Genomic DNA, 25,869 nt, shown 5'->3' with positions numbered 1-25,869 from the left:
ACCTTAGTACAGACAGAACTCGTAGCCTCTAGGGCTGAAACAGCCACTTTACAGGCAGTTGTGGATAGGATACAAAGGAAACCTTTTAATGCAGGTGCAGCAAAAATACCATCTTTGGTAGTAGAGGTGCCTACACCTATTCCCCTAGCCACCCCTGAGAGATTCCACGGGGAGAGTAGTAAGGTACAAGTATTCCTGACGCAGGTTATGCTGCATTTTTCATGCAAGGTCAAGGCGTTCACTACCAATCACTCTAGAGTAGCATTACTCATCTCATATCTGCCAGGAGATGCTGCTCAATGGGCTGTGCCTTTGGTGCGGAGAGACGACCCGTTATTATACGACTTGGACTCCTTTATCAGGGAATTTGAAAAAACCTTTAACCGCCGCTCTGTCACCCTTTCAGCTGACAGGGATCTGCTTGAATTACGTCAAGGAAATAGGGACCTGATCACATATCTGAACGACTTTTGCAGACTCATCACGGAGACAGAGTGGCCAGTGGCTAAACAGGCTGCTATCTTTCACCAGGGGCTAAGAGAGGAAATGAAAGACATTCTGGCGCAAATTGACCCTCAGCCGGTATCATGCGAAGACTTGATAAGTCTGGTGTTAACATTGGATCACAGACTGAACGAACGCAAAGGAGAAAACAAAAGAAGGGAGCGTGGTTCCGCTAGGTTCGAGGCACCACGGCACTCTGAAGGACAAACGGCTAACAAAACTGAGCCCATGGACATTGGTGCAGTGCGTTCTGCGCTTACCACAGACGAGAGGAATTACCGAAGGAAGAAGGGGTTATGTATATATTGTGGCAAGAAGGGCCATTTCATCTGAGAATGTACCCTGAGAACAAAGTATCCTCGAACAGACAATAGAAAGATCTTGCCAGTTGCCTCCATGTCCACTGCGGGAAACGACAGAGCTTGAGGACCACCGAAGGGATTCCCTCAAGCTATTCTTACATCCCTTCTTTAGACAAAGACACTCTTAGTAAGACTGACTGGGGACGATTCACAGTACTAACTTAAGACAAAATCCTAAACTTACTACTTTTGGTATTCACAGAAGTTAGGATTTTGTCTTAAGTTTGTCTTAAATTTGTCTTAAGACAGACTTAAGACAGACTTAAGACAAAATCCTAACTGAGGTACTGGGTTTTTCAGAACCAGTACTGATCCGGTAACCCAGCGGTGTCAGGGGCAACACCCAAAGACCTCAGGTACTTTCCTGATTCAGACCACAGAAACACGAGTCTTCTAGGTGAAGTCAAAGGTCAAATTTATTGGCTGCAACCAAGTAACAAGCGTCCTAGAAGTACAACAGCACGGTGTGTATATTCTCAGGAGACTGCTCAACCTTACAGAGCCAGGCTTCTCTTTTTATACAGAATATTAAGCTTCAGGCAAACATTCTTGGATTTACAGTGCAAACATTCTTAGATTTACAGTAGGCTATTCACATATTTTTACTACAAAGAAAAAGCAGAGTCATGATGACAAGTCCCCATTTCAGTTCGTCCAGTCCGTGATGAATTACCCGGCAAGGTCCAACATTTTCATCAGATATCGGTGTACCCCCAATAAAACCGGGCTCCTCCTCATCATAAAGGAAAAGAAGAGATTAGAGCAGGGACAGGTGTGAGCAAGATTTGGGTGGGGTGTGTGTGCGATGGGAACAGTTTATGGCCTGTTGTGCTTTGATGCTATCTCGTTCGGCCACTGGGAGTGGGACTGACCGAACAGGTTTGGCCTGGGGCAATGGTTCCAGCTTGCCCAGGTCACAGAAAAGTCAATTAAGGTGTATGTGTCCTTTGATATCGAATTCAGCTGTAGTTACAAGCCTATGTGAAGGGCAACTCACAAAATGGCCTCCAAGCGTAAAATGGAACCCAAGGGTTCAAAAACGAAAATGACGATTTCGAGGTGAAATCGTTACTCGATTATGACGAAAACGCTTGTGCATAGTGTACTAGCCATTATCGGTCTTTTGATATAAAAATCGTCATGCTACGACAAAGTTTGTTGCACGAGTCCAGAATTTTTCAGAACTACAAACCCTCCTTTTGCCCTTACATAGGCAATTTAACCTAATCTCATGCTAATCTGAGTCCAGGTCTATATTCCTAAAGTCATTGAGATGTTGCTGTAACATCATTCTGGTACTTAGTTTGTCTTTTGACACAGGCTTCCTACACATGATGTAGCACAGAGGCTACATATTGCAGGAGCTCAATGCACGCACAGACAGAACAGGAAAAGAATGGCTAAGACCATCCCAATGACCATCAGAATTTTCCATCCCCAGCCGGATATCAGTTCCCAGAACCATCCCATAAAAGACCAATCTCCTTTATCCACATGAATAGATTCGGAAATCTTATGCAATTTGGAGATGGCCTGGTACACTGTTGGAGCATTATCTGGAATGAAAACACAGCAACCTAATTGGATCAATTTACATACCCCACCCCGGTCTGCAAGTATGACATCTAATGCGGCCCTGTTCTGAAGGGTCATAAGACGGTCCGACTGGAGCTCAGCAGTCAAGTTACTAAGGGCACCAGCAGTTTCAATTACGGTGGATTCAACCACCCTTGCTAATTGCCTTATGTTTCTGCTGTTAACCATTGGTCCCCAGAACGGCAGAAAACCCTTTACGAAATCCCCAAATTCTTGTCCTGCAGTGTCTTCTTTACTCAAGACACCTCTAACTATCCTTGTTTTGTGGTAATCTGCCGCTGCTGTGTAGGTGGAGGCAACAGGAACGAAACAAAACATGTGCCCGAAAAGTCAGGGGGCAACCATGTATAGGCTCTATCATGGCAGATGAAATAGGTACCCTTAGCTGCAAAAAACGAAGGGGAAGTCTGAGATGCAAAAACATATGTTTCAGTACAGACACTCTTCCCTAACTGAGCTCTGGGGTTCTTGCCAGTACCTTGCAGACACAGGTGGCCCTGATGGGGTACAATCCAAATCGGGGAAGATCTCTTAGCTTGCTGTTTCTCACTCAGAGTAGCTCCATATCCGGTCACGTTCCATCCTATGTATACTAGTGTCTCATCTCTTGGAATAGTCTCATAGGAAATATCTTCCTTAATCATATCTACTATACCCTTAACTAGAGCACTATTCTTAGGATTGTTTGTTACAGAACGTAGGGGGTAGACTTCATGTGCATAAATGAACATTGTTCTGTATGCCCACACAGAACCATTGTGGCTGAATGGCAGGACCAAGTAAGGGATACCTTTATCCGTTGTGTGGAGCATAAGACCACACACCCAACAGTTAGTCGTGTTCATTACTAGTTAGTGTTGGTGCAAGAGCTGAATGAAGGAATTTTTAATAAACTCTAATCTCCTAGCTGACTCATGTTCAGGAAGGGGTTGAAAAGAATGTGAAGAAACAGTAGGAGGAGGTACGGGCGATGTAGTGGGTGCAAATGTAGCTTGTAAAGAAAATAATACTTATCCTACTAAAAACATTATTGCACTGAATAACAGGAAAATGCATAATAATAGAAAACGTTTCTTTGTCATTAATCCACATATTCTGGCCTTAAAGTTCACAGTTTTGGCAGGTCTCTCCATCTTGAAAACTCCATCCTCTCTACAATGCTGCCCGCGATGGGAGGTTGATTCTGCTAAGGAATGCTTCTGTTGATCCAGGGCAACTCCCTTAGACCAACCAGAACTGCCGACCTAACGTCGTCAGCTGCACCCCAAAGACTTTGGGCAATCGCGGCCCTAGCAGCGGAACCTGGATGGCGGTTCGAAAAACAAAAATAAGCAAGTTCCTCAGATGGGAGAGCTGCGCTTCAAAAATAGTACTTGGGAGAATTTTTTTTTTTTATTAGTTCACTTTTATTAGTTCGTATTTCTCGGCCTCAGATTATACCGTTGTTTTCCTGGTATTGTATGGTCTTGAAACAAGACTTCAGGTTCTGTAGTGTCCAATCGGGCTGACGGTGGTACAGCTGGTTGCAAAATATCGTCACTCTCTTGTTCAGTAATTGTTCCTTTTACACGAGCATCACTGAAAGGCAGAAACCGTGGCACAGATTCAGTCTCTGAGTCGGCGACACCCTTCTGAACCCACCGGTCATAGGGCAGAGGCAGGGGGATCTGTTTACAGTGGATCCCGTGGATCCAGTTCTTCTTTCCTTCCACTCGAACAGCTGATCTTGTGGAAAGAAGGACGAGGTGTGGGCCGGTCCACCTGGGTTGGTCGTTCTTTGTTCGCTGAAAGTTCTTTACCAGCACCCAGGATCCAGGATCGATTTAATGGCCTGGAGCTTCAGAGACCGGAGGCAGAGAGTCATGGACCTGTTGGTGTAAAACACGCAATTTAGCCGTCAATTCATAAAATAGTCAAGCAAAACAGGGTGTTCTATTTCACTAAACTTGGTGGGTCTTGGCACCCCCCATATGTTGGCCGAAGACAATTTCATAGGGACTAAGTTTCACCCTTGAATGCACGGTCATTCTGGTGGATAGGAGTGCTAAGGGCAGAGCGTCGGGCCCTTTAAGATCAGTGCTCGCTTGAATGTTGGCTAGTTTTCACTTTAGAGTGCCATTATAACATTCTACTAGTCCAGCTGATTGGGGGTGATTTGCAGCATGGAACTTCTGTCGGATGCCTAGCCCTTCACATACTTTCGTCATCACTTGACCCACAAATTCACTCCCATTGTCACTCCAGATCATTCTAGGCATTCCGAATCTGGGGAAGAACTCTTTTACAAGGGCTTTTGCTGTGGACAAGGCAGTATTGTCCTTTAGGGGATATGCTTCTACCCATCTTGAGAAGGCACAGACAACAACGAGTACGTTTTTTAAATTGTTGCACCTCTCCATGTGGATGAAATCTAGCTGCAAAACCTCAAACGGATACGTAGGAGGTGCAAAATGACCAGCTGGAGTTGGGGTTCCCCTACCAGGATTGTGTTTCAGACACACCATGCAATTCTTGACCACATTCTCTGCACACTTAGGAATTCCAGCATTTTGCCATACTGGAGCCAACAACTTGCAAATCCCTTTCATGCTGATATGAGCCATTCCATGAGCCATTGTAACCACTGCAAGCACGTACGCATCGGGTAGTAACCATCTCTGATGCTCTGAAAATTTAACCCAACAACCATTTGCATCCATTCTACCCGTACTTTCTCTCCACATGTTCAACTCTTTCTCTGTAGCCTCAGATTGGATCGATTTCACACTCTCTATCGTGTCTTCACACATTCCAACATCACCAACCCATCTTGCAGAGCCTGCAACATACATTCTGCTCATTACATTCCTTGCTGTTTCTTTCGCAACCTCATCAGCAAATGCATTTCCACGACCAACATCATCAGTCACCTTCCTGTGAGCACTACATTTTACAATCGCAACTTGTAGAGGCAAGGTCAGTGATTCAAGAAGCTCATTCACCAACTGACCATGCTGGATCTTGGCTCCATGCGAAGTCAGAAACCCACGTTCACGCCACAGACGTCCAAAACTATGAGCCACACCAAATGCATACTGACTGTCAGTGTACACATTTACTTTCATTCCTTTTGACAACACACACGCCCTCGTAAGTGCAATCAATTCTGCTGCTTGAGCTGAGTTATGCGGAATACGTGCAGCTTCAATGATTGTGTGCAAAGTTGTGACAGCATATGCTGCAGTCGTGTCACCATTCGGAAGCTTGAAGCATGAACCGTCCACCCATAAGGTACCATCGCATTCAACAAGAGGAGTATCTTGGAGGTCTAGTCTCCCTTTTGTTTCTTCTTCTGTTTTAAGAAAACAATCATGCTGCTCTTCAGCATTCTCAGCCTCAACTGGAATTGGCAATAACGTGGCTGGGTTTAGTGTGCTGCATCTTTTGATGTGCACATGGCTCGCTAACAAAGTTAGTTCATAACCAGACAATCGAGCACTAGTTAAGTGCTGTGTCTTGGTTCTGTTCAATAATGTGTCCACTGCATGTGGAACCATGACCACTAATGTGTTATTCATCACTAAGCCAGCAGACTGTCGAATCGAAACAGCTGCTGCCGCTGTTGCTCTTAAACAACTTGGCAATGCTTTAGCTACTGGATCCAAAGTCGACGAAAAATATGCACATGGACGCTGCTTGTCTCCAAACAACTGTGTCAAGACCGATAATGCACATCCTTCTTTCTCATGGACATACAATGTAAAGGGCTTACTGTAGTTGGGGGTACCCAACACAGGAGCCGAACATAATGCTGTGCGCAATTCAGAAAAACTTTTCTGACACTCTTCAGACCAAGGCACGGGATTGGGTGTATCTTTACACGTTAATGCCACCAAGGGTTTGGCCAGTAAAGAAAAATTTGGAATCCACTGTCTACAGTACGATGTAATACCCAAGAAAGCACGCACTTCTCTCTGTGTTCTTGGCACACTTAATTTTGCTATTGCCTGAATTCTTTCTGGGGTCAGTTTCCTTCCCTCCTTCGATAAGAGATGACCTAAGTAGGTCACTTCTTGTCGACAATATTGTAGTTTTGAGGGAGACACTTTGTGATGCAGATCACACAAATGACGCAACACAGACAACGTGGCTTCTTTACAGATTTCCTCAGAGTCTGCAGCAACAAGTAAGTCATCAACATACTGAATGAGGGTAGCGCCTTCAGGTAAAACAATTGTGTCAAGCTGTGATTTTAGAACTTGACTATATATTGATGGACTTTCGCAGTAGCCCTGGGGAGCGCGTATAAAGCGGAAACTTCGTCCTCCTAAACTGAAGCCAAAAATATCCCTACTCTCCTCAGCAATCGGGATGCTGAAGAAAGCATTCTTCAAGTCAATCACCGAAAACCAGGTTGCAGAGGCTGGAATCATAGTCAATAGGGCAGTAATGTCAGGAACAACTGGAAATTGTGGCACAACTATTTTATTGACCTCTCTAAGATCAATCACAAATCTGTACACAGGTGGCTGAGAGGGATCAGTTCATTTCAAAACAGGCAGAACAGGACTATTGCAAACGTTGCCTCTTGTCTCTTCAATCACATCTTTTTCAATTAGATCGTAAATGATTGCTAACAACGCTTTTTCACCTTCACTAGAAATTTTGTATTGGGGAATTCGTGGCATCCTAACATTAGCTTTTAATGTCACAACATATGGTGGTATTTCCAAGAGACCCACATCGTTAGGACCAGTAGCCCAAAGAATATTAGGTAGAGATGACAATTCTGTCGGAAATTCATCCCTTGACAAATACATTGGAGAAACCACTTCCTTACCTAGTGTAAGTTGTACTCCTGAAGGGGAACAGTACAAAGTCGCATACAATCTCTTTAACAGGTCCAATCCCAACAAGTTCTCACCACAACCTGTTGTCGGAATAAGGGGTGCTTCGAATTCATAAGGACCAACAGACAGGGACATAGGACTAGAAATCGGGTTCCTAACCGGGGCGCCAGAAAAACCTACAGAAACATTCATTTCGCCAGACAAAGGTACGCCAGGGAGTTTTGAGTGCATCATAGAACTCTTTGTAGTACCAGTATCCAACAGAAAAGGTTCTGACACACCTGATGTAATCACCTCAACATATGGTCCACTCTGATCTACTGGAACTGAAACAACTCCCTCTCTTTGTCTATGGCTGTCCTAGCAATCATTACCTTCCATATACTCATCTTCTGCATAGTAATCATCAGCATAGTACTGAGCTGCCCTACCAGAGGCGTTATTCTGCTGATCAAACCTATTCATAGAATTTTGAGGTGGAAAGGAGCGTGCATTCTGAGGGACGTTTCCGCGTCCTCTACCTCTAGGTGTTTGCTGAACACCTCTACCTCTTGTGTTTGACACACCATTTGCGCGCTGTAACAGGATAGGGCAACTATACTTAAAATGGCCCTCTTCCTTGCAATACGAACACTGATTGGGACCTACAGGAGCGCGTGGCTGAGTATACTCTACTCTTGGCTTTTGAAACTGTTGAGGTTGCTGATAATCATTCTGATAGTTATTCTGCCCACCATTATTCTGGCCACTACCACCACTTGGCGGATATGCTTGCTGTAACAGGACCTTCGTTTTCAACTCTTTAGTTTTCTTTTCTGCTCTATCTTTCTCATCTTTATCTCTATTTTCATAATACTGTGCGGTAGCCAATATCTGTGCTGAAGAAGAAACTGCCCATGAACTCTCTGAATCCTTCAACTTCTTACACAAATCTGGAAGTAGATTGTGCACGAATTTATCGATGAACAGTCGCTGACCACCTTCTGTACTCATATCTTGACCACTGTGGTCGACAAATGTTTCTTCAAACCTGGTGAAGAAATCAGACACCGTTTCATCTTTCTTTTGCTTACACGCAGACAACTTATCCCAATTTACACGCATCGCAGGCATTATAGTTTTCATGTAATCAATGATCCTACCAGGGAGTTCTGCTACCAAAGGCTCAGGTTTAGCACCACCAATTTGTAGGGCATCTGCAGCAGCAATATTAGCCCATGAGTCGCCTAATTCCTGATTGTGGTCTGTATGACGAATCTTTCCCCATAAAGGCTGTGGAACAACATTCCCAAATAACATATCAATATCGGCTAAATTCATAATGCATGAACCTGCAGTCTGCGACAATTCCTTGTAATACCCTGCAGGATTTTTGCGGGGATCAGGCAATGTCTGCTTAAGGGCTAATACTTCAGCTCGCTTCCATGGGACATGTACCCACACACGCTGAAAATGTGGCAGAATGATAGGGTTAGCATTCGCGTCCCCATCTCTCCAAACTGGGGGAACCTCTCTCATGGGATATTGTCTTCCCTTCTTCTTGACAGAGGAATCAGAATCAAACAACGACTTGGAAACACCTTCAATCCTAAGTGCTAACAACGTCGCAACGGCTTTCCTAACATCTGAACCCACAATTGCGCCTTTTGAAAATTTGAACCGTACATGGTTCAACTCGGGCGGATTAGAGTCCAAATCATTTTCTTCTAAATCTTCGCATAGAAAAACACACATTTTCTCGAAAACGTACCTCTGCTTTGATGCTTCCCACTGATGGAAGACATCCATAACAGATTCTAAATCATATATCATCGGGTTAGTCACCCATCTATGTGCCAAATGATTTAACGTTTCTTTCTCCCTAGAATCAGGCTGTTGGCTGCACAACTGTTTGTGCCCAGAGGCATGAGCCGGACTTGCCGCTCCAAAGAAAGGGTATAGAATGCTAGAAACAGTGCTTGCCACTCTCTGACGAACAGAAGGAGAAGTCGATGAAAAGACAAGTGGGAAGGCAGGATGAGACGAGGCAGATGCAGAGGCAGTGGGAGGAGGAGTACCAGGAGTGGTAGTCGATACAGTAGTTAAAGTTGCAGGAAGTATAGGGAGAGCAGGTGTAAAGGCTGATGACCCTTGGGGAGGCTGCACCAGAGGAATAGGAGCCAGCTGAAGAATAGCTGGTGGGTGCTGTGGAGGAACAGGAGGCATAACAACCATGGGTTGCACAACTAAAGGTTGTGGAGGTGCTGTAGCATTTTGCGCATACGGGGGATGGTGAACGTAACAAATGCGACATTAGGGGATCTTTTTCAAGCTCTTTTGTTGCTTCTTGCTGAAGATGCGGCAAAACTGGGTAGCATTTATCTATTACCATTTTACGTTGCCTGTGCAACTGCTCACTCATCTGTTCTTCTTCATTGTCTTTATACTGCATAGCAGCTTGCATTATTGAGATACCCCTTTCTCTCTTATTTTTCTTCGCTAATTTAATTTCCTTTTGTTTGGCCTCCTTACGCCATAGGCGGAAAGAGTCAAACATCGCCGGCCGGGCTTTCTTCTTAAAAAGTTTAACTTCGAGATTATCTAGGATTTCCGTATCAAAACTACCATACTGGGGCCATTTTAAAACACCGTCCTTTCTGGTGTATTTGATCCATACTTCATTGTATGTGATGGGGCCTACCCCATGCTTCACATATAGTTCATAGGTTGGAGTTCCAATCGGAGGAACTGGACACGAGTCCTCCAGTCGGGAGTCCCTATTATTACTACCAAGACAAATCAAATTTCCAAGTCTGCTAAGACCAGGCATCTTCCATCTTTAGTCTAGCTTCAAACTTCAAAGGATTATCGATTACGATATTCTCGTGAATACACGAGTCCTTCGGCTTTGGCGCTTGCAAGTTCCAAATCAAACAAAACTAAGGACTAACTGGGAGGCGCTCCACTTATACTTAACTGAGGTATCGATGACTTCACCAGAAGACTCGTCTATCGTTTCGCTCTACCAAACATCAAGGGTCCAAATCAGGGCGACAGCCAGGGCAGCAGTCCTTTGTAGCCGTCGGGAAGCGGGGAACCTCGCAGCAAAGACTTTCGGACCACGTCGACATGCAGGGGTCGATGAAGTGGCGGCCTTCCTCCAGAATTTTCACACGAAGCTCCTCACGAACCTCAGGCTTGGACCGGTACCGCTGGTATCGCCCTACATTGGGCACCAACTGAGGTACTGGGTTTTTCAGAACCGGTACTGATCCGGTAACCCAGCGGTGTCAGGGGCAACACCCAAAGACCTCGAGTACTTTCCTGATTCAGACCACAGAAACACGAGTCTTCTAGGTGAAGTCATAGGTCGAATTTATTGGCTGCAACCAAGTAACAAGCGTCCTAGAAGTACAACAGCACGGTGTGTATATTCTCAGAAGACTGCTCAACCTTACAGAGCCAGGCTTCTCTTTTTATACAGAATATTAAGCTTCAGGCAAATATTCTTGGATTTACAGTGCAAACATTCTTAGATTTACAGTAGGCTATTCACATATTTTTACTACAAAGAAAAAGCAGAGTCACGATGACAAGTCCCCATTTCAGTTTGTCCAGTCCGTGATGAATTACCCGGCAAGGTCCAACATTTTCATCAGATATCGGTGTACCCCCAATAAAACCGGGCTCCTCCTCATCATAAAGGAAAAGAAGAGAAAAGAGCAGGGACAGGTGTGAGCAAGATTTGGGCAGGGTGTGTGTGCGATGGGAACAGTTTATGGCCTGTTGTGCTTTGATGCTATCTCGTTCGGCCACTGGGAGTGGGACTGACCGAACAGGTTTGGCCTGGGGCAATGGTTCCAGCTTGCCCAGGTCACAGAAAAGTCAATTAAGGTGTATGTGTCCTTTGATATCGAATTCAGCTGTTGTTACAAGCCTATGTGAAGGGCAACTGACAAAATGGCCGCCAAGCGTAAATTGGAACCCAAGGGTTCAAAAACGAAAATGACGATTTCGAGGTGAAATCGTTACTCGATTATGACGAAAATGCTTGTGCATAGTGTACTAGCCATTATCGGTCTTTTGATATAAAAATCGTCATGCTACGACAAAGTTTGTTGCACAAGTCCAGAATTTTTCAGAACTACATAACTTCTGTGAATACCAAAAGTAATAAGTTTAGGATTTTGTCTTAATTTAGTTCTGTGAATCGGGCCCACCATTTTTTTGTGACCCTTCATTTTCTTATCAGAGAAATATGGTGTTCTGTGCCCGCCATGTTGGATTCCGGAGCAACAGGATGTTTCATTGATCAGGAACAAGCCAATACACTGGGGCTTTCATTGCGAGAGAAGGAACTTCCTGAAGCTGTCTATGCCGTTGACGGTCGAAAGTTGGAAGCTGGTCCCATTCGATTCTGCACAGAAGAATTAGATGTACTCCACAAACCTGACCACCAAGAAAGATTGTTTTTCAACGTGATAACTGCACCCCAATATGGCGTTATTTTGGGCTTACCTTGGTTGAGGAAACATAACCCTCAGGTGAATTGGATGTAGAAATCTGTTTCTTTTGTATCAGATTACTGCAGACAACACTGACTGATAGAAAGAAATAATCCAGCTACCACATTGGCAGAAAGACATCATATCGCCACGGCAATTGAACATCCTGTGAGTTTACCGGAGGAATACCAAGATCTTGCAGATGTCTTTGACGAGTAGATGGCTGAAACATTACCACCTCATAGGCAATATGACTGCCAAATTGAGTTACTTCCTGGGGTGGTCCTACCTTCAGTGAGAGTCTATGCCTTGACTGAACCGGAAAATCTCCATCTCCGTGAATATCTGGACAAGTATCTGGCCTTGGGTTTCATCAGAGTTTCCAAATCACCTGCAGCCTCTCTATTATTTTTCATACCTAAGGCTAACGGAGAGCTACACGCCTGTGTGGACATTCGTTCACTCAATGCCATTACAGTAAAAAAACGGTACCCGTATTGGAACAGGTTAAGAAGGCAGTCATTTACACCCGCTTGGATTTAAAAGGGGCTTACCATCTGGTAAGGATGAGCCAGGGAGACGAGTGGAAGACGGTATTCAGGACTCGCTTTGGGCTCTACGAATATCTGGTGATGCCATTCGGTCTTTGCAACGCGCCCGCCGCCTTCCAATACTTCCTTAATGATGTGCTACGAGAATTTCTGGATTATTTTGTGGTGGTCTATATTGATGATATTTTAATCTATTCATCTAACACCGAGATCCATGGCACATATGTACGCACCATTTTACAAACATTGAGAAGGCATCACTTATACTTTAAGATCAGTAAGTGTGAGTTCAGTGTCACCACCGTTGAATTTCTAGAAGTCATGTTGACCCCATGGGGTCAGGAAATGTCAGACCGCAGGATACAGGCGGTAAAGAACTGGCCTACCCCCAAGACAGTTCGCGATATCCAGTGCTTCTTGGGGTTCGCACATTTTTACCGCCGATTTATCAACCACTTTTCTAAGATAGCCACTCCGCTCACATGCCTGTTACAGAAGAAAGTGAAGTTTCTTTGGACTGAGGAGGCCCAACAAGGATGTGAGGCTCTAAAGACCGCTTTCGTATCTGCCCCGGTGTTGAGACATGCAGACCCGGATCAGCCATACATTGTGGAGGCGGATGCTTATGTGTATGCAGTAGGGGCGGTGCTTTCTCAACGTCACCTTGATACTGGCCAACTACACCCCGTTGCCTATATGTCCAGAAAACTCAATACCGTCGAGTGTAATTATACCATCACGGAGAAGGAGCTGTTGGTCATTAGGAACACATTCCAGGAGTGGAGACAGTACTTAATGGGATCCAAACACATTGTAACAGTCTTCACTGACCACCGCAACTTGCAATTTATGAAAGCTGCATACAACTTTCTGGTGACCTTCCGTCCCGGGAGCGAGAATAGAAAGGCTGATGCTTTGAGTCGCCAAGACACCCCGATAACACCTGAAGTCCTTCCTGAGAATACCATAGTGAATCCTCCGAACGTGATTTGTGCCAGTCACAGAAAATTCCTTAGAAGCATCAAACAGAATGTAACAACCAACCTATGGAAGATATGGTTAGAGAACAACAACAACTGGAATGTTAAAGATGGTCTTCCAGTACGGGGGAACCAGTTGTTGCTACCTATCAATTCCTTAAGGAAACAAGTTTCCAATGGTGTCATGCTTTACCCAGTGCAGGACACAATGTCATCGAGAAAACCATGGAAAGAATTCTCTGTTAGTTTTGGTGGCCCACGGTCTCGGGAGATGTAAACAGATGGGTGAGCGTATGTACAGTATGTTGTCAGATGAAGACCACACACAATAAACCAGTAGGATTATTGAGACCTTTACCTACCCCGGTCCAACCTTGGGAAAGAATTTCCCTTGACTTCATAGTAGGGATGCCACCCGACAAGGGACATACAGTCATTCTTGTAGTGGTGGATTCTTTGACCAAACTAGCTCATTTTATTGCTTTCAAAAAGATACCTACGGCGAGTGAGCTAGCTCAAATGTTGCTACAGAACATTGTTAGATTACATGGACTTCCTAGAGTGGTAGTGTCAGACAGAGGAACCTAATTTACGGCTAACTTCTGGAAAAAATGGTGCTCCACCTTGCAAATCATGTCAGATCTGTCTACAGGTTTCCATCCTCAGACCGATGGCCAGACCAAAAGGGTCAATCAGACTTTGAAACAATATCTCAGATGCTATGTGGATGTCATGACTGAGGCATGGGTGGACAGTCTATGGTTGGCGGAAGTGGCATATAACAGCGCCTTGCACAGCTCCACTAAACACACACCTTTTCAGTGCACTTATGGGTATCACCATTGTTTCACCCCCTTCCAGCATCCTATGGGCCAGGGATCTGTGCCCGAGGTACAAGAACGGATATTGCACATTCAAAAGACATTACAACGAGCGCGTAATGAGCTTCGGAAATCAAAAAAGGTGTATAAAGGTTATGCAGATAAACATAGACAAGAAGGGCCTACATACAAAAAGGGAGATTACGTGTGGTTGTCAACCAAACACATCAGATTTAAAAAATATAGCATCTTTAACCCTAGGTACATTGGCCCTTACAAAATAGTCAAATTGATTAACCCAGTGGTGGTGAAATTAGATTTGCCATCTTCCCAGCGCATTCATCCGGCCTTTCATGTTTCCCTACTCAAACCCACTTGTTCGGGAATAAGAAAGAAGCCTGCTCCGGTGATAGTGGATGGGGAGAAGGAGCATGAGGTAAAAGGTATTCTGGACTCAAAAATACACCGCACCAGGTTATGGTACCTGGTTGCTAGGAAAGCCTGTGGCAACAAAGAGAATTCATGGAAACCTGCTTCAGGTGTTCATGCTCCTCATTATATTTGTTTGTTCCACAACCGTTTCCCTCATAAACCCTGCCTCTGTCAGTGTTCTTAGAGAGAGGGATGTACTGTCAGAAATCATTAGGACGACACTGACGAGGCGATCTTGCAAGAGACTACAACTCTCCTGAGTCTCTGCGACATGCACGTCTATGACATCATCGCGATCCTGTTGGGCGTATTTCTTCTTGCAAGGAAGCTCCGCAGTTGCCGGTTACTCTTTCTGCTGAGCCAAGTTTGGGTGTTCGCGAGTACGAGATCTGGTAAGGGCGCTTTGCACCACGACTCCTGCCATTTACCTTTGTGCTAGAGTTGGTAGTTGCTCAGGGGAGGCGGCAATTCACAGGCCCTCTGAATGTTAAGGACTTTTCCCATTGGATGAACCGCTTTCTGGTTCGTGCAGGGAAGTCTGATTCTTATTCCACTGCTTTCCGTTGGAGGAACAGTTTTCGGGGTTCGTGCGGGGAAGCAGAAGTAGCGTGCCTGCATTTCATGGCTCCACATTGGAGTTCTTTGATTCAAGAGGGCATTCTCTGTTGGAGGATAGGATTTCCTTTAGAGACTGCCTTTGATATATATTTGTTTGAAATACTTGCTGATACGGAGGGGAGCTTGTGTTACTGATTGACTCCCTTACTTCCGTTAACCCTCTGTGTTTTGAGAGGCATCCGAACGCGACTTGCTTTCATAAACAATATAGGAATCAGAGTCATGTTGGATTGGGATTGATTCCGCCTTGTGTTATTTTGAAGCATCGCATGTGTGAGTTTATGAGTGTGTAAAGATCAGTGCCTGTGAATGGGCCTTCTTGTGTTGTTTTGCTACAGGGGATCCTGAAGTATTCCACAGTCAGCCCTGCACCCCCTGTAAAGCACAGTACCTCATATTCATGGGTAGGTTGTTAGAACCAAGGAACAAGCATTTGTGAAACTACATGATAAAGTATCAATGTGTTGTCTTCTTCTCTTAGATGTGTGCTACGAATTGATAATCCATCTATGCTGACAAATAGAGAGAAAAGAGTATTTTCTTTTATGGGTATTTAGAACAGGTCATATATCGTAGTGGGTAATAGACAGGATCTGGAGTATATTGTGACTGTGTATGACCGGAGTGTTCTTGTCTTTACAGGTCTCCCTCCCCGCTGTTCCCTTCCTTCCCTTCCCCCGCTTGATCACTCCATGGAGTCTGTATGTTAAAGTCAGACCGTGGTGGTATCGAGAGGTGGACCATAACGAGCAACATACAACCCTGAGGATCCTAGGCTGTGACAGTGTGTAATAATACGTTATTCACAATTTTAAATTTCAAAATCGGTCACCTTGCATAAAGTTAGGAATCACGAACACTTTCAAGAAGCACTCTTGTTTCCATCTAGGAAACCTATGTGATTCTAAAAAATTTGGAATTTTGCATCCATGTGAAACCCATACTTTCTAACCAAGTAAATCAATACATTAGGACACATCTTCTCAGGGGCATAAACACGTCCAGATACAGGACACTTGTTTGCACAGTTTTAGTTTACAGAGGCAACATTTCACTCAGAAGTGCACAGTCAGATGTTGGAGGGCTGAATCCCAAGGCTGCATGGTCTTGATTCAACCTCGTCTCTTTCATCCACCACACGCATCCCATCCTCTTCACCTCACTATTTCATGTCCTTTTCCATACCTGCTTTCTTTCTTTGTGACTTTTTCTGTTTCTCTCTTCCTCCTTCTTTCCCCGTTTTTTGTTTTTTCTCTCTTCTGCCCTAGGTCGAAGTCTGAGGAGGAAAAATAAGTGCTGAGCCCTAAAATTGAGTACTGATGGGGCCCACCTGCCACCACTCTATAAAATGAATCACTCTACACAAGGAAAACCCTTTATATGCTGAAAAAGAAGCGTGTAGTTTCCATAGCTGAATGAGGTAATGGGGACTCACCCCTGCGGCTCCAAGAACATAATTGAGAAAGTGGCACATATATTTCCTGCAAGTTATAACAAGATGTACTGATGTCAAAAATGATCTGTTTTCATACTGTGCAGCCCCTCAGGTATTGGAATATTTGTAGTGTTTTTTTACAGAATTGTTCACAAATTCAAAAGCTTATAGGCACTGTATTTTTAGAATGTTTTAATATGAAATTAATCAAGTGAAAAAACTCCTTGCGGTAGACCAATCCAAAACTCTCCTTGAGAAAGTCTGCTAACTCAATGCCCTGAAATCTGATATTATTATTTTTTTCATGAATGCCTAATCCCACAGCCATATCCTGGAAGCAATTTTGATATTAAATATGTCTGTTAGTTCTGTGGGACCACTAGGCCAGTAGCAGGCACCTCATCACTTTGAATTGATGCTTCTTAGCAAGGCTTCAGGAGACAGGCTAACTCATAGAAGGTGAATGTTTGGAGTACTGGAGCATGAAGATGAGTAAAATAGCAGAATCAGACTTCCAGCCTCCAGAGGCTGATAAATATAGTACCCCAAAATGGGTAGCAGTAACACTAAAAGCACAATGTACAAACAACATAATAATTTCTGACTGTACCCTACGCATGAGCTGTGGTCATATATTAATTGCACTGAATAAGGCTTTTCAAATGGTTTCTAAATTCAACCTGCAAGCTTTTGCTGGATTGAGAGATTCACAAAATTAAGAAGAGATTTTGGGACAGGTTAATTAAGAGGAAATCGTAAGTGAGTTACAACCCCATGAGCAGATACTAAATGCCCAATGTTGTTGCCCAAGTTGCCGCTATAATTGCATTGGTAAAAATAAGTAAATTTTTAACCTACATTTTTGAGTCTTGTAGCTTTTGGCTCACATATCACAAGGATTTAGAAGCATTTGTGAATAGTCACAACAACTAGAATATACGGGCTTCAATTACCACCACATCATATCTGGGTGTAAAAAGGTGCACATTACACAAGCATAGGCAAGTCAATAACTGCGGTTTATGTTAAAAAACATGAAAACACAGTCTTACACAAATGCTGTGGTGTTATCAAGGGTAGTGATGGTGGTAATAATGTTTTCGGTAATAGGGGACAGTGTTGGTGGTAATGGTAGTAGTGATGATGCTACAAATCTAAGTAAAGGTGGTGGTGGTAATGGGGTGGTGGTAATGTTGGTTGAAATGGTAGTGGCAATGGTGATGTTGATAGTGGAGGTGGTTGTAATATTAGCAATGGATGTTGAGGTAATTATAGTGACACTTGTAGTGATGGTGGTAATGTTGCTGATCATAAATGTGATGGTGGTGGTGGCGGCACCTAAGGAGAGATGGTGAAGAAGAGGACCAAAGACAAATGACTGAGAGGGGGAGACTGGCTTTGTATCTATTGAAAAGCCAAGAAAGGAGCCGGGCCAAAGAAAAACAGGAGAACCTAGCAATTGGAGACCGACTGAGTAAAGTGGGAGAAGAGTCTTTGGGCCAGGCACTGTGATTTGTGCACAAAAATCCAGTCAGTGCCTAATTTGAACCGATGTTTTCCGGTGCTCGGCACTGACACTTCATTATCAACACCGTTGCTTATGACAATCTGCCACATAGTGGTGCTGCGTTTATCTAAGTTAGAGATGAACGCAACAAAATTTGGTTTATTAATTCAATGTAGATTAAAAAATACTAATACATGCCACCTAAGCCATTCTTTTGGCTTTGGAGGTCTGGAATAGTCTAAATTGTCACACATGTAGGAGTGTGATAGTTAGTAGTTATGTTGGCACTGTCATTCGCAGCTCTGGCAGGGGCAATGGCGCATGCAGACTGGGGTGACTTCTTCATGAAAGGCCTGCGACTTTTTACCCAATAAATTAAGCACTGTATCCATCAATAAAACAATGCAGCAGCATCACTTAGCTTTTAGGCATGGTACAAATGTACAAATTGTCCAGGTATAGGCAAAACAATGACAGCCAAGGTAGCAAGGAGGGTGGGGGTTATTAGTGTCTAGGATCTCTTAAGGCAACAGAGCAATTTTGGAATCATTCTGTATCAATGTGGAAAGATATGAACGCAATTAGGTGTACAGCTTACGGTCAGACTCATGCTTGAGTCAAGTAAAAAAAAGGGTTGCTTTCTGTTTAAATTGAATGTGTGATCATTGATTGTATTTTTTTAGAAGTAAAATAGTCTCTCCGTAGGAGACAGTTATACACCAAACATGAATAGCATGTGATGAGAGAGCAGCACCCTTCTGAGCATACAGTGGCCAGATTTACCATGCACTTGTGTTGTCCTTGCAGCACTCGGGTCAATGCAAACCAACACAAAGTGCTGAAGTGATATTTACAAAGCCATGCAAATCGAGATTTGCAGGCTTTGTGCCACTTTTCAGCCACAGAGTAACGTAACACAGCACCTTGAGTTACCCTGCATCGGGTAGGCGTTACATGAGTGGATGCATGGGCATTCCCATGCATCCACTCATATATTTTGACACAAACCCAGATTTAGTCAGTACATCCTTGCTAGTGCAAAAATGGTACGCCTATCTGAGAGAGAGGTAACGAGGATAAATCTCTGTATTTCACCTTGTTACTTCATCTTTGTATGATGCAAAATGTAGCACACACACAAAGAGGAATACACATCTAAGGATTAAGTTTGTGTAGGAAAGTATCCCTTCCTTCTTAACCCCTCCCCTGCTGGTGACGGAACCGCTCCGTCATCAGCTGCGGTGGCGCTGTGCTGATGACAAAGCGGTTCTGTCATGGCCCGCCCGACGCTCCTGCGCGGCGCGAATTACGCGCCTGCGCTGAGCGTTCTATTGAGCGGGCGGGGCCATGACGGAACCGCTCCATCATAAGCACAGCGCAACCGACGATGGTGACGGAGCGGCTCCGTCACCAGCATGCGCCCGCCGCCTTTCCGCCCGCCCCCTTGAAATGAGTAGGATTGAGTTGGGTAACAATAAAAATATGTTATTCAGTGCCAAGATACCCGTCGCTATAAACATGTGTTTTACAAATACACCTTATATTTTCTTAGTAGTTATGGCACATTTTTTCTGTCGCCATTTCATGCAACTCAGCACAGCAAGTTCTCTTGCTGCTTCGGTTGTGCAAAGAATAGTAAATCTGGCCCCCTAAGTATGTTTTTAGTGGCCACACCTATATACTACACTTAGTAGATATCATAGAATGAAACATAAAAGAAACGCCAATAGTTTTATTTGTACTAACAATCTACTTGAATACTCAAGGTTCCACCATGAGTGTATGTGTAGTTAATCCACATCAAATTGTGAGCCTTTCTTTGGTTTGAATTAAAACTATAACAGAGAAACCAAAGGGCAGGTGGCAAAGAAAAAAGTGATTTTCATTCAGGTTATCACCCAGCTATGGCATGTAGGTAATCTTGTTTTCAAAATCAGTTAAAACTTCAAAACTTAATCTCTGAGATTAGACACATAACATGTATTTCATTAATCATATAATACTTTGAAGATGGGTGATAAAGGGTTATACAACCCAAATAATAAAATAGTGAGTGCTGAAATTGCATAAGCAAATATCTATTGCAAACACAAATATAGTGTAAAAATATCCAGAGAATGTCAGGCAAAATTTAGTTACTTTGCAGTATTTCCATACGTTGGAACCAAAAGGGTCAAAAGAAAGGTGATAACCTTATGCTCTGATGTTAGTTCAGTCCTCAGAAGGTATAAAATTCAGTTGAACTCAAGCATGCCCCCACCTTAGGTGCCGATTACAATGTCGTTCGAAACTGTTTCAAACGAATCGGTCTCTGAATCGTTTCTGAACGAATCTGGTCCTGGCAGTCCAAACAATTGATAACGACGCTTCCCAACATCGTTTGGTTGGACTCGCACTGACTTCAATGGGAATCTGTGTTCCGAACGAGAACACAGGCTCCCATTGAAAAAAGGGATGGTTGGGGAAAACCTTGCACCAAGTGGTGGGTACCCCATGGTGCCTGCAACATTGTGCATGGTTGGGAAGAGTGGTCCCTTGGGCACCCCCATGGAACCCCAATCAGACCCCTCGCAACGGGCCCCCAATGACAGATTTTAACTCTGTTTTGTGTTGGGCAGACCAAATCAGAATGGCTGTCCTAATCAGTCATCATAATTGCTCAATCAGAAACTGTGTCCATAGAGCTGTATTATTTGGCTCCGATAGACTCTGGCTGTCTCACTGCCTTATGGAACCAATTAGAACTGCCTGAATGGTTCCCGCCAATGTAATCAGTCCTTGGAAAAAAGGCATGATTCGTGTATGATTCGTTCGGAAACAAGGGTTCCAATTCGGATTCTGCAATACCAAATCCAATTGGAGCCTTTCCAAACAATATCATAATCAGCACCTTAGTGTGTAAACGTGTTTCAGTCTAAGTTAAATTTGCCAGGATCTCATTAATGCTCACATAGTACTCATAAGACAATCACATACAATGGCATTATAAAAGTAGTACAAATGACATTTGCATACATTCCCAATAAAGAAAACACATAAGTAATCATACAAGTAAATAAGCAAAACAGATTCTGCTAAATACAAAATAAAAACCTACAATGAGAAAAAATAAAATGAAAATAGGAGTAATTTATAAAAACACAAGTATAGATATACTAGGTAGGATGTATGTTGTTACAACGCAGGCTATTACAACGCCTGCCTTTACAACGCGGTTTTTACATCGCATACCTTTACAACGCATAGCGCTTAGAGGTGCTGGATAGTGAAAAGTTTAATTTTCTATTCCAACTCCAGTCCCCGTGGACACTAGGGAAGGTGTTGGATAGAAAATTAAACTTATTCCCTATCCTAGAGCGCCCCCCAGCGCAATGCGTTGTAATGGTTTGTGTTGTAATTACCCCGTTGTAATGGTAGTGCGTTGTAAAAGTTTTGTTGTAAAGGTTGTTCACCACTAGGTAAATAGCAGCTAAAATAATGGTAAAGTCCATTATATAAAGACATTACTAAATGTTCAACAACTCTAAATGTTGCCTAATTACAATTAGAGCTATCACATATTTAAATCTTCCACATCAGATAGGCATGGACGTCATTTGGAGGGAGTCAGGGGTCACAGCTGTGACCTCTAACTTGCTTCCTGATACTCCTGGCACTTCCTTTTCAAAGTGTCAGGGTAGAAGGGAGCAAGTTAGTGGTCACAGCTGCGACCACTGGTAAACTTCAAATTACGTCCATGCTCTGGGAAGTACTGTGTGAAAAAAATTACTGAAACACATTTTTCTCTAGTTGAACCTCGAAAGATTTTAACTGCCAAACTTACCTTGGTAAAAACGTGAGGTTGTAATATTAATCACACTTGGCAATTACCCCATGTGACTTCTGCGCATTACTATTAATTCTAATATGTCAATGACATATGTCACCACACATATCGGAATTTACATGGGTGTTAGATAATAGATGGATTTACATGTCTACTTCAATTTCCAGTACGGTTCTTGACTTGTGTAGCCTCAACATAACCAGAAATATAGACAAAGGCCATTTACTCCTTAAATCCAAATCAAGAGGATAGAATTGGTGACTGCAGATGATTGTGTCATTAGTCTGATCACAAAAACAATTAGAGGACTGTGGTACCCCCTTTAAATGGAATTGAGTGGTTCCTAGTTTCAAACGAGCCCAAGACAGTGACAGAAAATTCAAGAATATTTACAAAATATGGTCTGTATTTGTGAGCATATCTGCAACATACCTCTTTCCCTTGCCTGGCCCATGATAACGCACTGCTGTTGATATAGAGCTCTTGTCCCTTTTGCTGCCTTGTGTCAAACGATCCAACACTCTCATAGTGGACTGTACCATTGAGCTCGCGCTGCCAGTTGATGATGTCATAGGCTGCAGGAGGGTTGCCATATTCATCGAAGAATATCTCTTCCCCCATCTTGTTTTTGAAGCGTAAGCCTTTCATGTAATGGAAGAGCTGGAGATATTAATGTACATATTTCTAAATCATAAACCATCCTGAAAAAACCTTTGTTAGCCATACACACAAGCCTCTTGAAGACCGGCCAGAAACATCAGTACATGAACCTCATTACAACAATACTGCTGGCATAATTTGACTCATTAAAACAATTGCTACATTCATTTGGAGACCAATCACATGTATGAAACTCAGACCAAGTGCATTTGTAAATCCCATATAGCCCATTTCCTGAAGGTAAGTCTAGCCTTCTCTTTGGTACCCAACTTTATGTAGGCAAAGGCATTCTCCCAAAGTCGACTCCTTTTTACTAAGTGATCATTCTCTTAAAGAATTTGTAGTAGGCCTGGGCAAAATTGTAATTATGCCGGAGTAACAGGACTAATTTTAGTAATTGTGCAGTAGTCTTGTGGTGCGAAATTGCGCAATTACACCAGCTTGAGTAATTAAGAGTAATGTGCTGCAAAGATCCTGCAGCGGCAGCATAGAAACAACGAACCTGAGAGAACAGATGCTGGCTACTGCTGTTCGTGTCCTGTAGCATTTAGTATTAGATTTTCTTTGCACAGAGTGCATCCCCTTGCCCATTTTGACGGTGAGGGTGTATTTTGCACTAAGAAAATAGTGCTTAGTGCTGGATTACACTTCTCACACAATTAAGCATAATTACTCTCAAGAGAATTACTCCAGTTATGCACACTGCTAATCTGTAGCACAGGACTTCAGTGTAAATTTTCTCAGTCATCCCATCACTATTATCACTCTCTGTAGTATCTCCCTCTGAAGAATCTGTGCTTCCAAGCTTTTGTTCTGCCACTAACACTCTACGGGATCACTGAAACAATTCCAGGCATGCTAAATATTTCTTGCAATTACATGAACAAGTTAGGGAAGTATGCCTCGCCTGAGACTCTTGATTGCAGACAATTTGCAAAGAAACATACCTGCCATGGCTTAAAATCCAAAAGCTTTCCACAGGCTTTAAGGGTAAAAGGTCCATAGCCCGGCACACAAGATAGAATGCTCTTGAGGGCAAATGCCACAGCATACACAGCATTGTAAATCATATAGAAAACTCGTGGATCTGGCTCATATTCATGTTTTGCTTTGAATTTTTCAAGTTTCTCTTCACCCGTGCAAATGGCAGTGTCATCCCCAAACTGCACATTTGTCAGAGTCATATTGGATCCAGGACTGAGCCAGAGACATCCCATTGCCAGTTCCCAGAATTGTTTAACAAATCTGTCCTTTGGGTAGTCTGAAGGATTAACTTTTAGGAGAAAATCTTTGAATGCTGGGATTTTCCACTCTTGGACAGTCAAACCAATAGTGTAACTCATTACATTGGCAAATTCGCTACTTATTAAATTGGGGGCAGTCATCCATCCTTCACTTGCAATCCACACCTTGCTTCTGATGTTTTGTCGGGACAGTGCTCTCATTATTGGGAGCAAAAAATGGGGGGAACAAAAAGCAAGAATAACATTGACTGAAGAGTGTGTAATAGTCTCCACAATGAGATTTGTTGTTGTGGCTGAAGGTTCAATAGGTATTGATTCATGAAAGGCGAAGCAAACTCCATATACCAGTAGCTGCTCCTTGAGCCGCTGAGAACCTAATCTTCCGTAGTCATCTTCATTTGAAACAATGCCCACCCAGGTCCAACCAAAGTGCACCACCAGCTGTGCCAAACCCTGGGCCTGGCTGTCATCACTTGGGATTGTTCGGAAGAAGGAAGGGAACTCATCTTTGTTGTTGAGTAAAGGACTGGTTGAATCATAACTGATCTGAAAATGAGAGATTAAGCCATACTTGTTTTATTTCATTGAATTCATTAATTGTTTTTATTCACAGATCTGATCATATTAGAAAACAGTATGTACAATGTACAATTTAAAAACAATGGATTGTATGAATCCTGAAGCTCAACAGCTAACTTATTAAAGTAGAAGTAAAGCAAAAGCTTAGACTTGGTATAAAAGACAGCTTCTAAACAGGCTTGATATGTGGGTGAGCTTACAATTCCTTTATGGATTTAAACTTGTAGATGCAAGTAATGAAAAAATGAACTATGCAAATTCACAAGGCAGTGTAGGAGGCCGTGAGAAGTTGATAACGCCTTTAATATGAATGGACCCTGAGTTTCCTAATTCGGTCTGATGACTAGTGTAGTATGCCTAAGTAATACTGTATATTTATCTTATATCTGGATAAACCTAACTTTGTTATAAGGGCTAAATGCAAATTCCACAGCTGCTTTGGAGTCTTAAATTGGGGTACACCTAACTTATGTAGTCTATCTTCTATAAATGTGATCACAGTCATATATTTAAGTGAATATGTGATGGCTGTATCTGGTTTGAGTAATTCTCAGCACTTAGTTTCTTACATCTTATTCACCCATACTGTGTGTTTCCAAAGTAACTCAGGAATACAATTCCTACCTGCCCTGACTTTTGAGGCGTCTCAAGTAAATAGACATACTTGGTGCTGTGAAGTAGCAAAAGTAGTGTCTTGAATCTGCCAAATTACTCTCACACGTCTTACCTGTGGGTATCTGTAAAGTCCTAACAGTCTGGCGATAGACATCGAGATGGTGGAACTGGACTCGCCAATGATGGCGGTGAGCGGTGAAGGACTTTTGCATCTGTAGTTCAGGGTGGGTCTCCCTTGTCCTGTCAACATCTGCAGGGTGCCCTCGATTGCCTTCTTGTCTGAAGAACATGTGTCAAAGATCTGAATACCCAGGGTGAGGTTTGGAAGGATAGTCTGCTCCCGGTTTATTTCATCAATGGCAAATACCATGGCTTGAACACAACCATAGGTTGTAACACTGAAACTGGAGAGAAAGTAAAAGAGAGGGCTTGAATGAGTGCAGATGTTTTTTTCCATCCCAACTTGCCTCTTGAGTTGAACCTATTACTTTGCACTTTGTTAGTGGTGCCTCATGCTCAGAAGCAGTACTTAATGCCACGTGAACCAAAGTCAGCCATAATGTAACCTAGCATGAAAGTCGTTCAGCAATAGGAAAAAGACTTAGTAGTAGTAACAATAGTTTATTCGGTTGTCATAAACCATCTAAGTATACAAACGGAATAAAAATCAAAAAAGGAACATGGAAACAGCAAATATACAGTTTCAATTAAATTCATAATTAATCTCAACCCTAAACACATATATACATATTATGATTTTGTCCTAGTATATAGTATGGGCTGTGCATAACACAATCTCTTGTTTCATAACACAGTGATACATCAA

At 43.1% G+C, this 25,869-nt stretch overlaps 1 protein-coding gene across 1 annotated transcript in view; it reads right to left on the bottom strand.

Moving 5' to 3' along the window:
• LOC147678465 (vomeronasal type-2 receptor 26-like) overlaps positions 1 to 25,413 on the bottom strand; it is a 74,097-nt gene extending 48,684 nt beyond the window's left edge. The window contains exons 1-3 of the mRNA XM_086946585.1: positions 25,156 to 25,413; positions 24,288 to 24,395; positions 22,378 to 22,605 (exon numbers count right to left, since the gene is read on the bottom strand). Coding sequence (XP_086802711.1) covers positions 22,378 to 22,605; positions 24,288 to 24,395; positions 25,156 to 25,413 — 594 coding nt within the window. The remainder of the gene's footprint in view (positions 1 to 22,377; positions 22,606 to 24,287; positions 24,396 to 25,155) is intronic.
• Positions 25,414 to 25,869: the final 456 nt, after the last annotated feature.

Source organism: Lissotriton vulgaris, chromosome 12 (genome assembly GCF_964263255.1).
Source record: "Lissotriton vulgaris chromosome 12, aLisVul1.2, whole genome shotgun sequence".
NCBI lineage: Eukaryota > Metazoa > Chordata > Amphibia > Caudata > Salamandridae > Lissotriton > Lissotriton vulgaris.
This window is presented reverse-complemented; position numbering and strand designations above follow the sequence as displayed.